The sequence below is a fragment of the Peromyscus californicus genome, unplaced genomic scaffold, assembly GCF_007827085.1.
Source record: "Peromyscus californicus insignis strain IS unplaced genomic scaffold, ASM782708v3 Scaffold_24__1_contigs__length_46423439, whole genome shotgun sequence".
NCBI classification, from domain to species: Eukaryota; Metazoa; Chordata; class Mammalia; order Rodentia; family Cricetidae; genus Peromyscus; species Peromyscus californicus.
The window spans coordinates 46,127,832-46,139,881 of record NW_026294535.1 but is presented as its reverse complement, the minus strand read 5'-3'; the positions used below and the strand labels follow the sequence as shown (position 1 = coordinate 46,139,881).

Sequence of the window (12,050 nt, the reverse complement as noted above, 5' to 3'; positions counted from 1 at the left end):
CTTTTTCTATGAAGTCAAGAATTTTTTTATTGGCTCCTTTCTTTAATCCTCTATTTTTCTCACATTCAAAAATGTTTCAGATGTGTTTCTTGACAGATTTACACAGAAATAGGAAGAATCAAACTTCATAGGATAAAAATATAAATGTCTTACTGATATTTTATTTGCATTTAGAGCAAATGGGTGAGTTACATAAACTGAAGATTGGCCACTTTATAAAAGATCTCTAATGAAAATAACTTCTTGATAAATAACTATAGTTGTAAGAGTTTGTTAAAAAGATACTACTTCACATTTTACTCTTAGCTTCCTATTTTTTATTTTCTATTACAGATGAAAGGTAAAATGTTATTAAACAGAAAAATAAATATTAAATGATAAACTACAATTTTAGAAAAGTATATTTTTAGTATGAGTTTATCACTCTTTAAAATTTTGATATTATCTTAGTCATACATTATAATTCACAGGTTCTCATGTGACAGTACAAATATAAGAAGTATCAAACTACATTATATTTAACACCATTGTTGAATATCATTACATTTTGATCCAATTATGTTGCCTTAGGCAGCAGCAAGATATCTTTCATCTGTAGTTTGCTGCTGTGTAAATTTAGTTGGGTAGTGGATACGAAAGCTTACATCAACTGTGTTTTCTTTAATATGAAGTTTTATTGGTGATAACTGACAAAGTGTGGGGAGTTTATATGTTGATTTTCTTTTATAACTCAAAGCAGAAATTTGCCATGGGTGACAAGGAAAGAGTCAACCATTCAGATGTTACTGACTTCATTCACAACTCAGAAGTGACTGACTTCATTCTTGTAGGCATCAGGGTCCGCCCAGAGCTCCACAGTGTCCTCTTCCTTCTATTTCTGATTATTTATGGGATGGTTCTTCTGGGGAACCTTAGCATGATTGGCATCATAGTGACTGATCCTAGGCTGAATACACCAATGTATTTCTTCCTAGGCAACCTCTCTGTCATTGACCTCTCCTACTCCACTGTTATTGTACCTAAAGCCATGGTTAACATCTTATCTCAGAAAAAGACCATATCCTTTGTGGGTTGTGTGGCTCAGCTTTTCCTTTATGCACTTTTCATGGTAACAGAAGCCTTTGTACTAGCAGCCATGGCCTATGACCGCTTCACTGCCATCTGCAATCCTCTCCTTTATAGTGTCCGCATGTCAAGGAGTGTCTGTGTCCAGTTGGTGGCTGGTTCCTATCTCTGTGGCTGGGTCAGTTCCATTCTCCAAATAAGTGTAACATTCTCCATGTCTTTTTGTGCCTCTAGGGTCATAGATCACTTCTACTGTGATTCAAATCCAATTGAAAAGATCTCCTGTTCTAATACTTTTATCAATAAGATGGTATCACTTAGTTTGGCTGTGCTCATTATTTTGCCCACAATAATTGTTATTGTAGTATCTTACATGTATATTGTATCCACAGTTTTAAAGATCCGTTCCAGCGAAGGGAGAAAAAAAGCCTTCTCCACCTGCAGCTCCCACCTGGGGGTTGTAAGTTTACTTTATGGGACTGTTTCCTTTGTGTACCTCACACCTCCCAACAACCCTGAACTTCGTAAAATAGCTTCGGTATGTTATATTTTGTTCACACCTATGCTGAATCCCCTAATCTACTCTTTACGAAATAAGGATGTAAAAGAGGCTGTGAAAAAAGTCTTGTGCAAGAAAGATGTTTTACTGTAAAAGAACCTGCACTCCTTTTATTGATTCTTGTATTAGTTGATTGCTGCCTTTCTGATCCTCTCCATTTAGGCATTTAAAATTCAAGTGTACTTTAAAAGGGAGATGACAGATACTCAACTTTTCGAATACACAGCATTAGTAATTTCCTGTAAACAACATTTCAAATAAATTTCTTTTAAATATGAGAGTTCTGGATATTGATGAAGATTGGCTGCATTTCCTATAAACAATTATGTTTCTTACTCTGTCAATAACACTATGCTATGTGAATAGAGAAGTAAAGTACTTTATATCCACAAGTAGAATTTAGATGGATAAAGTACTTCACACCATAATTAACTTGGAAACTGTGCCTTCACATTGGCTTATATACAAATGACACTTGGTATAATGCCAGTGTTGTGTTTTTTATTTGATAGCATGTGACAGTGTTAGAGCATGTGTATGTTATGAAAAGAAAATGGAAAGGAAACATTCCAAGAAGGTCCTATGCTGAATTAAAGAACATAGAAAATAACTTTGAGCCAGGCAGCAGTGGCACATGCCTTTAATCTCAGCACTTGGGAGGCAGAGGCAGGTTCTGCATTTGAGGTCAGCCTGGTCTAAAGAGTGAGTTCTAGGACAGCCAGGGCTACACAGAGAAACCCTGTCTAGAAAAACCAGCCAACCAACCAACCAAACAAAAAACTCAAACAAACAAAAAACCAAACATGTAAGTCAAGAAGTTTTAAATAGCATTCTTTGAGTAGTATAAGTCATCTCTGATTTCCTCTAATATAACAAAAAGATAAGTTTTATTATATTTTTTAATTCAAAGTGCCTTTAGGATAACACAATAGGACATACTATTGTTATTGAAATAAATCTAGTTTGGAAATCATAATTAAAACTAATATAAGACTTTAAATTTACACATATGAGAAGTTAGATTCCCTGTGTGTATGTGTATATATGGATGTGTTTATATTTGTGTATACATGTGCACAATTGTTTGGTTCTGGGATATAGGAAAAAGTGAATAAACAGCATGCATCAATTGAGACAGGGTTACTCTGACAGCATCTCACAGACTTGGCAAATGCCAAGGGAAGTCAGGTGTGAAAGAAAACCATGCTGAAGTCACTGTTTTGCAAATAATTTAAGTAATGCTCAGGTAAACAGTGCCTACATCTAGGAGCTATCACTGGAGACAAAAACTAAGTCCAAAAAATAGAGCACACTTGCCCATTTCAGTCACAGACTCAACACCATGTAACCTAAAAGACAGACCCTTGATTCAGTCTTTCTTTTCCTTTTGTTTAGATAGCAGGGTCTCCTTTGTTGAATACACAAAGGCATATATCTTAGCAGGTTATTGTTGGCTGGGGCAAATAATTCGTCTAGTAATTATTCTTAATTAATTAAGTAAAAGGGAAGCTGTATGACTAAATAAATCAAGATTCTATTTATCTCTCTCCTTCCAAACTTGTTAATTTATTTGTCCTGATGTTTGAGTTTAGACAGATACCATTTGAGAACAATTAGAAATCCAAATCACTTGGGAAATGATTTTTTAGAATGGGTTATTATTAGTTTAGAAGATTCACTTTCCAATATAGGTATTACTTATTTCCATTGTATCCTCATTAGCTTAGAGTTTTGCTTTTCTTGGTATCTACCAAGTATAGGTTATTGAGGATCATTCAGAAAAGCCAACCAAATGTTGGGTAAGATTATACCTAGACTCACTTGGTTTCATTTTTCAACAGAATGAAATATATTTCCCACAGCTGCAGCAGATTATAGAATTTCAGTGCTTAATAACATCACAAGCTGCTTCTCTTAATTTACTGCAAATGTCCAAAGCAATTTGGAAAAGTAAAAAACCAAGATGTCTCTAAAAGTGTTAAATTCAGGTAGCTATAGTTGTCTCCTGATTTCTGTTATGTAGTATCCTTCCTTGGTAAAACTTTCTCTGGGTTTACAAACTGTGCATTACTTTCTTGCTACTTGTGCCATTATGATTTTATCACAACATCCCACACTCATACCAATATGTTGCTGGGTTTCATTAACAAAGTATTTTGTGTTTAATTTTGTGTTAATGACGCATTGATTAAATGCTACAACATCCAAGAGACATTAAAGAGTGTACATCATTGTTTAGAGGTGACCTTATAATTACACACAGAATCCTCAAGAAGATATGATGTTATGACCTTGAGGGACCTTGAGAAGCTGCTGATGACATTAAGGCTCTCAAAACTCTGATCTGTACTACATTCTTCACCCTCACTGGGTAGAACTTTTGGACATGCAAGTATATTCATTGTATTATAAGACCATGTGATACAAATTTTGCATATTACTGATGGCTACCTACCTAACAACTATACTATTATTATTATTTTAATTATTTCATGTGTTTACCAAGATTTTAAAGTTCTGTTCAGAGGGTTCCAAAGGCTAGTTACATGTCAATCCAAACTTCACACTATAGATTAAAAGTATTAAATTAAACAGTATACAGTGGTATCCAGACTGTGCTACATTTGTGTCATCTTAGGATGGTTTAAACTCATTATGGGATTTTTTTTTTTTTTTTTTTTGGTTTTTCGAGACAGGGTTTCTCTGTGTAGCTTTGCGCCTTTCCAGGAACTCACTTGGTAGTCCAGGCTGGCCTCGAACTCACAGAGATCCGCCTGGCTCTGCCTCCCGAGTGCTGGGATTAAAGGCGTGCGCCACCACCGCCCGGCTGGGATTTTTTTACATTATGAAGATTGACATAGCTAAAGTGACATGGTGTTGCAAGAAAAACCATACTATCTAATTATGATATTAGACAGTTGTTCTTATGAGTTTTGTATGAGATATCACTTTGCCCAGCTCCATGATGCTAAGATAGGTCATCAAATCAACAAAATATTGCATTTCAAAATTATCGTCCTAGTGATTTCAGTGGAGGAAAACTAATGGTGGTGTGAGGTGGAGGAAATGAAAAGGGAATAAATGGGAAAAGTTTTTAAAAATAGTTAATTTCAAGAACCAACACCAATCTGATTAAGGAAATCCATTGTAAAACTGTAAGCAAAGACTGATGTCCACATTTCTTTCTATTGTAGTAAAACTTGGTTTGCAATTTTTTTTTGGAAGCATTTTCTTTTTTTACTCAACATTTAAAAACATCCTTTATGTACTCCTTTTTCAGGATAATAGTTGCTGTTAGTTTCCTCAGCCGAAGGTCTTGTGGTTAGATTTCTTTGTTATGAACTGAATAAATTAACATGGGGTGACTTTAGCATAAAGTAGACTTGGAGAATGTCTCTTCCTTTGCTCCAGGCAGCACACACACAGGGTGAGGTGGAGTCCTAATCCACATCCCAGAAAACTAGAAAATGGAAAACAAGGAAGTAATTTCCAAACAAATCCAAACTATCATACAGCAGTGTTGGTGGTACTTACTTCAAGACATCTCATGCTTTTCTTCCACCATTGGAAACTTAAATTCTGGTAAATCAGATGCTTGTCATTTCAGCACCTTATCAGCTTATTGAACAATTACAGTCCATTCTTCTGGGCAAGCCCTGAATAAAAAAGTTCTTATCATTAGGAAATAACTTTTATTCTGCTCTCATTATGCTTCTCTTTTATCTGTTAGTGGTAACTAGTTTAAGAATGAGAAAGTATATTAAATACAGTATAAAGAATTCTATTAACATCACTTAAAGTCAATAAAACATTTGTGTATTTACTTTTCTTTAGTATTTGGCCATCCATAAATCAGGCTCCAAAATACATAAATAAGGATAATTAGAAACATTTTACCTCACACCTTTAGTGTTAGAGTATGTGACTCAGGTATCCAGCAGTCCCTTCATTCTAATGACTGCAAACCAGACTTCCAAGAAAGAGGGGAAACCCTGGTCTGAACCAGAGTGGACCAAGACAAGGCTTGTCATACTTGTTTTGTCAACTTGACAGGCTGTAGTCATCTGAGAAGAGTTAAACAAACATGGAAAAAATATACCTGCATCAGATGGGCCTGTAGGCTAGTCGATTGGACATCAGGTGAGCCTGGATGGTATTTAAAAAGCAGGCTCAAAACAAACAAACAGAACCCAAGCAAACCAGAATTAAAACAAGCACACAAACAAAACACTAGGAACTGAAATGGCATGAAGACTTTCAAAGATGATTCGCACAGAAACCCTCTCTTTTGGAAAACATAGTTTGAATAAAATAAATTTTGAGGGGAAAAAATAGGCCGAGCAATCCATTAGCAATAATAAATTCTTTCCTGGTCCCTGCTTCAGCTTCTGCCTCCAGATTTCCGCCTTGATTCCTGATGATAGACTGTAACCTGTAAGCCAAATAAAATCTTTCTTCTGCAGGTTGCTTTTGGTCATGATCTTTATCACAGCAATAGAAAGCAAATCAAGACGGGGCTGTGCTGACCCTCTCATTATTTCATTTATCTATTATTGGCTATCTCAACAATTTACTAAGAATAAAGTGGTTATAGCATCTGGGCTTTTGACTACTATCATATAAACCTTTGTTTCCTTAGTCCACTCAGTCAAATGCAATAATTTTCAGTCTGTTGCCCCACTATTGCTACTAATATCAGACAGAAAATTTTCACTCTATTGTATCTTATCAATATTCTTACAGAGACACATCACAGCAGATCTGAGATGTTTTAGGATTAGTGGTTTGTGTTTACTAACCCAACATTTTGTTTCATCTCTATTTATTTGGAGTAAACATCAAATGCTAAAACATTCATGTGTTTTGTTCAGTATTCTTATTTCCATTCAATCAACACCAAGTAAAGTACTCTATCTCAGAAAGAAAGAAAGAAAGAAAAAAAGAAAGAAAGAAAGGAAGGAAGGAAGGAAGGAAGAAAGAAAGAAAAAGAAAGAGGGGGAAGGGCTTTTTTTCTCCTCAAATTTCTATAGCATTTGATATTAGCTATTTAACATTTCCTAAGTCATGTTCTTAGAAAATCTCTCTCTCTTTCTCTCTGTGTTTATTTCATCATGCTGTATAGGTACTATAACAGGGGGAGAAGGGAAAATGGGGTATATGTAACTGAAGAGGGGAGGTACAGAAGGAGGAGAATAATGAGAGATAAATAATACTGAGTATGCTTGAGAAAACTATAGGGAAGTACTATTTTAAAAGCTTGTTTAAAATACAGTGTGTGGTAGGGGAAAATAGAATAGATTTTATGGATAGACTGGAGTGGGGAGCAGAAATGGGAGGATCAGGTGGGGAGAGGGAGGAGAGGTGGAGTTAAGGGAGGAAATGTGGGGAGAGACAGCTAGAATTGGGGTGCATTTGACGGGTAATACAGAAACCTAGTGAAGTGGAAACTTGGGATTGGGTTATATCGAATTGAGTTTTGGCCAAAGGGGTTCCATCGAAATCCCTAAACAGCCAGTCTGTTGACAAGACTGTAGGTTGCTCTCCATAAACTGGCAGCAAGGTGCCCCATTGCTGAAGACAACACCCACACACCTCATTGTGCATGGAGATGTCAAGATAATGACTATATAGAGCCTTCATCCCTTTATGCTAGCATCTTTGGTACAGAAAGGTACTATGCATACTACCAAAATAGGAAAGAAACACTAAGTTAGTCACAAACCCTTTAATCTACAATCTGTCCTGCCTGAAAAATATGCTAGGGCAATGGTGGCACAAGCTTATGGGAGTAACCAATCAATGTCTAATTTGACTTAAGACCCACTCCACAAGCTGGAACTCATACCTATCACTGCCTGCATGACCAAGAATCAGAGACTAGATATCCCAGAGACCTACAGTAAAACCAAATACTAGTCAGAAAAAAGGTTACAATAAAATGACTCCTAATGATATTCTACTATATTCATAGATTGGTGACTTATTCAGTCATCATCATAGAAACTTCTTCCCGTGACAAATGAAAACAAAAACAGAGACCCTCAGCCAAGCATTACACACAGTGAGAGAAACTTTAGAAAACAGCCCTAAATGGGATATCTCCATCAAATCCCCCCCACCAGAGCTCAGGGAACCTTGCAGAAAAGGAGGGAGAAAGAGTGTAAGAGCCAGAGGGGATGGAGGACACTAAGAGAGCAAGGTCCTCAGTATCAACATGAGCAAAGCTCATAAGAACTCACAGAGACGGAAACAGCAAGTACAGGGCCGACAATGGTCTGCACCAGGTCCTCTATGTATATATTATAGCTTTCAGTTTAGTATTTTTGTGAGACTTCAAGTGTGTGAATGAATGGGTCTCTGATTATTATGCCTTCTCTTGAGTTTTTTTCCTTCTCTTAGTTTGTCTTGTCCAACTTCCATGTAATGTTTTCTGTTTTATCTTACTATATTTTATTTTGTTATGTTTTGTTATTATCTCTTAGAAGCCTGTTTTTTTTTTCTAATGAGAGACAGAAAGGGAATGGATCTGGATGGGAAAGGACCAGGGGAAGTAGAAGGTGGGAAAATTGTAATCAGGATATATTGTATGAGAAAAGAATATATTGAAAATACAGTGTGTGTATGCATGTGCATATGCATGTGTGTGTGTGTGTGTGAGAGAGAGAGAGACAGAGACAGAGACAGAGACAGAGACAGAGAGAGAACTGCAATTATAGAAGAAGAGTTCATAAATCTCAGAGGGAGTGAAGGGGAAATAGGAGAGTTAGAGGGGAAGATTTGATAACATGACTCAAAGCATTGATTTTTATAGTATTTACAATGTATTTTGCAATTTTCTGAGATTTTTCACCTTAAGTAATAAGACTTTATTTTATCCCATTACATAAAAAGACATCCATATCAGAACACCCACAAATAAAAAACTGTAACTTATTTTTGTAGCCATATTTGATATATTTAATAACTATATTGGTTAGCTCTGGCAGGCAGATATTGTTGCAGGGGATGAGGTAGCAGAGAGATGTTGGGCATAGGTGTAAACTTTCTGTGTGACAAAATGGACAGATTATGGAGATGCTTTGCATAGCATGTTGACTTTGGGTAATAGTATCATCCTGCATACTTACAAATTTATACTCATGAAATTTCTTATACAGGAAAATTTTATTCAGTTGCAAAGAAGAATGAATTACATCATTTGAGGAAAATGGACACAATTTGAAATTATTATATCAAGCAAACTAAGAAAAACAAATATCCATGGTTTCACTAATCTGTGTGTCCTACATTTTCTACAGATTAATAAAATCATAATTATATATACGATGTGACATGAAAGTAAAAGCAAGACTTGTCTGTGGGAAGATGGACTAATGATAGAGCAAGGAGGGTGAAAGATGGGGAGGGTGGTATGACCAGGGAACATAGTCTCCCAGAGCTCTACTTCATTTATTGTGCTATATTATCCTCATTATTTATTTCAATACTCAAATTATCCTAGCTTTTCCAGAAAGGGTTTCTTTGTGATACCTTCTGTGCTCTTTTGATATTTATTCTCACTTTTAAGAGCACTCTCTGCTTTCTAATACCACAATGATATATGAAAGCCCTTTTTGTCCTTTGCCTATCTTTTATATGAATTTGGCTATCTACAGTTCATTGTGATAAAGGAATGTATTTATAAATCAATAGATAGGTGATATATGTGCTTATTGCTATTGGGTGTGTCTGTTCCTATGTCTCTCCTTAGCAAATTCTTCCTTATGCTTTTGATATTTTCAACTCTCTTATTACTGTTACCTACTCTTTTCTCTGAATGAGCTTTTAAAAAATCTCAATCTAGATTCCAACCTCTGCTTGGCCATTGCTAACAAACCAAGTGTAAATGCTTTCCTATTCTGTCAGTGATAGAGCATCCTGTTCTGGGTTTATCAGCTATTTAGAGATTATGCTCAACTCAACTGAGCTATAACATCACATGCCAGGACCCATCAACTGCCCATGAATCATGGATTCTTGCTTGACCCTGAACTCACCTTGATATAGTACCCATCTCTTGCAGATGGCTATACTCATTTCCACACAAATGCAGGCCTGACATCCTAGGCTGGGCTGCCACATCTACGTATGACAGTACATTTCACCATGTTTGGGTTCCACTTCTCACTCTTGATTGTTGATTCTCATCACCATCCAAACCATACCCAGGCCCCACTGAATAGCTACAGCTTGACACTCTTCATAAACTAAAGAGAAGAAGGAGAGAGAAAGGAAGGCAAAAAAGGAGACGGATGATAACAGAAGGAAGAGAAGACAAAGGAATGAGGACAAGATAAGAATAAGGGCATGTTTCTGCTCTCTTCTTCAGAGTTGTGAAATAATCAGATCACCAATAAAGGAAGGATAATATAAACACGTGGGATAGAAAGTAAAAAAGCTTTGCATAGATGTAGAAAAACAGCGTGAAACAGCCATAGCTTCTACATGAACTAGAAGAGTCTTCATGCTAGTCATCTAGCCTCGTATGTGGGAAAGTAATATCATCCTTCTCTGAAGACACACATAGCATTTTAGACCCACAGTCACTCATATCCTCAATACACTGATGTAACGCAAATTCAAAGACCCAAAATGCCTAGAAACATAATGTTCTTTTGGTATTCTATAAATCAGGGTCAGTCTCCTCTTCTGGGACAGTTTACATTCACTAATCCAGATATGTAGTGCAGTACTGTTTCTTTCATAGTGACTTTGTCATATCTAGTGAAATATGATTTTAAAGTAACATTCAGGGTATGATCAGGGTTATTAAGTCTATTAATCAATTGTATTCAGGTCAGTAGAACAGAGATCTTTGATAAATCTATGTAACAAATTGTATTGTTATAGAGTATACATTTTACTCTTAAATGTTTTTTCTAGTTCTTTAAACAATGTCAATCATCTGAAGAACCGCTATTTTATATTTTTTCTGAAAATGTCAGACAATAATATATATATATATGAAGACCTCTCAGAGAAATTATTTTCCTAAATTCTGAAGGCCTAGTTAAAATAAGATTTTTTGCAGTATCTTATTTCCATTTATGTGAACATAGCTTTTTGAGCTTATAGGAAGAGAGACTTACAAAAAGAGAGGGGTGTTTCTTATATTCTCACTTAAGACAAATTTTATTAAGTATAACTAAATTCATCTCTCGGTCTTAGGTCATCCTTGTTTGCTCATCTTGGATTCAGAATTGTGTTTTCTCCAAGTTGTTGGGTTGTATGTAAATTCATCTATGTGGAGAACTCAACTGTAACAGTCAATCTTTATTGTCAACTTGGATTTAGAAACACTCTTCTGGAAAGTAGTGGAAAGATAGCCTAAATGTACAGAGAACCATAGACTTGAGGCCAGGATGGACTGAGAAGAAGCAAAAATGAAATACCCCAATGCAGGTATTTGCTCTCTCCTTCCTCGTCCACATGAGTTTGCTGTGCACTCTTCGCCATGACAAATTCCTCTGAAACCAAACCAAAATAAACTCTCTGTCTCTTCAATTATTATGCTCAGGTATTTTTGTCACAGCAACAATATGTCTATCACAGAAAACCAGACATGAGATTGTGTCTGTAACAACGCAGTTCGGAAACCTATGAAACTCGTTCGTGGAAAATTTAGAAAAGTTTGGAGGTGTGGGCTGTAAGATAACCAGAGCTGGAATGCTATAAGCAGAGTTTAAGGCAGGGATCCGAGGAACAGCATGCTGCTAAGGGCATGCATAGTAAAGACTGACAAGAGGTTTCAGATGGAAGTGGGGGCTCTGTTGGCATTAGAATAGAGACTATTCAGGCTACCTACAGAACTTGTTGACATCCTAACATTCTTGTGCTGAGGACAATCTCTCTCTCTCTCTCTCTCTCTCTCTCTCTCTCTCTCTCTCTCTGGATGGATGGATGGAAGTAGTGATGGTCATTATGGTGGTGGTGGTAATGATGGTGCGTGTTTGTATGTGGTGCATGTATGTATGTATGTAGGTAGGAGCCAGAAGCCAGAAGTGAAGGTCAGGTGTTCTCTTCATCATTCTCTGCCTTATTCCTGCATGGCAGAGTTTCTAACTAAACAGAACTTTACCTATTCAGGAAATCTGGTTGGCCAGTGAGTTCCTAAAATCCACCTGTCTCTGATATCCTAAAGTGGGGTTACAGCATACCCAGCCACAAGTATTTTTGTATAGGTGCCAAGAATTCAAACTTTGGTCCCATTGAACTTTTTTTTCCCAATTCTTGCTTTGTTTTTGTTTTTGTTTTTGTTTTTGTTTTTTGAGACAGGGTTTCTCTGTGTAGCTTTGTGCCTTTCCTGGATCTCGCTCTGTAGACCAGACTGGCCTCGAACTCACAAAGATCCACCTGGCTCTGCCTCCCGAGTGCTGGGATTAAAGGC

General features: G+C 36.5%; 1 protein-coding gene across 1 annotated transcript; it reads left to right on the top strand.

Moving 5' to 3' along the window:
* Window positions 1–748: 748 nt before the first annotated feature.
* On the top strand, window positions 749–1,717 carry LOC128120093 (olfactory receptor 9K2-like). Its single transcript, XM_052753845.1, has one exon. It carries the CDS (start codon window positions 749–751, stop codon window positions 1,715–1,717), a length of 969 nt encoding a protein of 322 aa, XP_052609805.1.
* The last annotated feature ends 10,333 nt before the right edge of the window (window positions 1,718–12,050 follow it).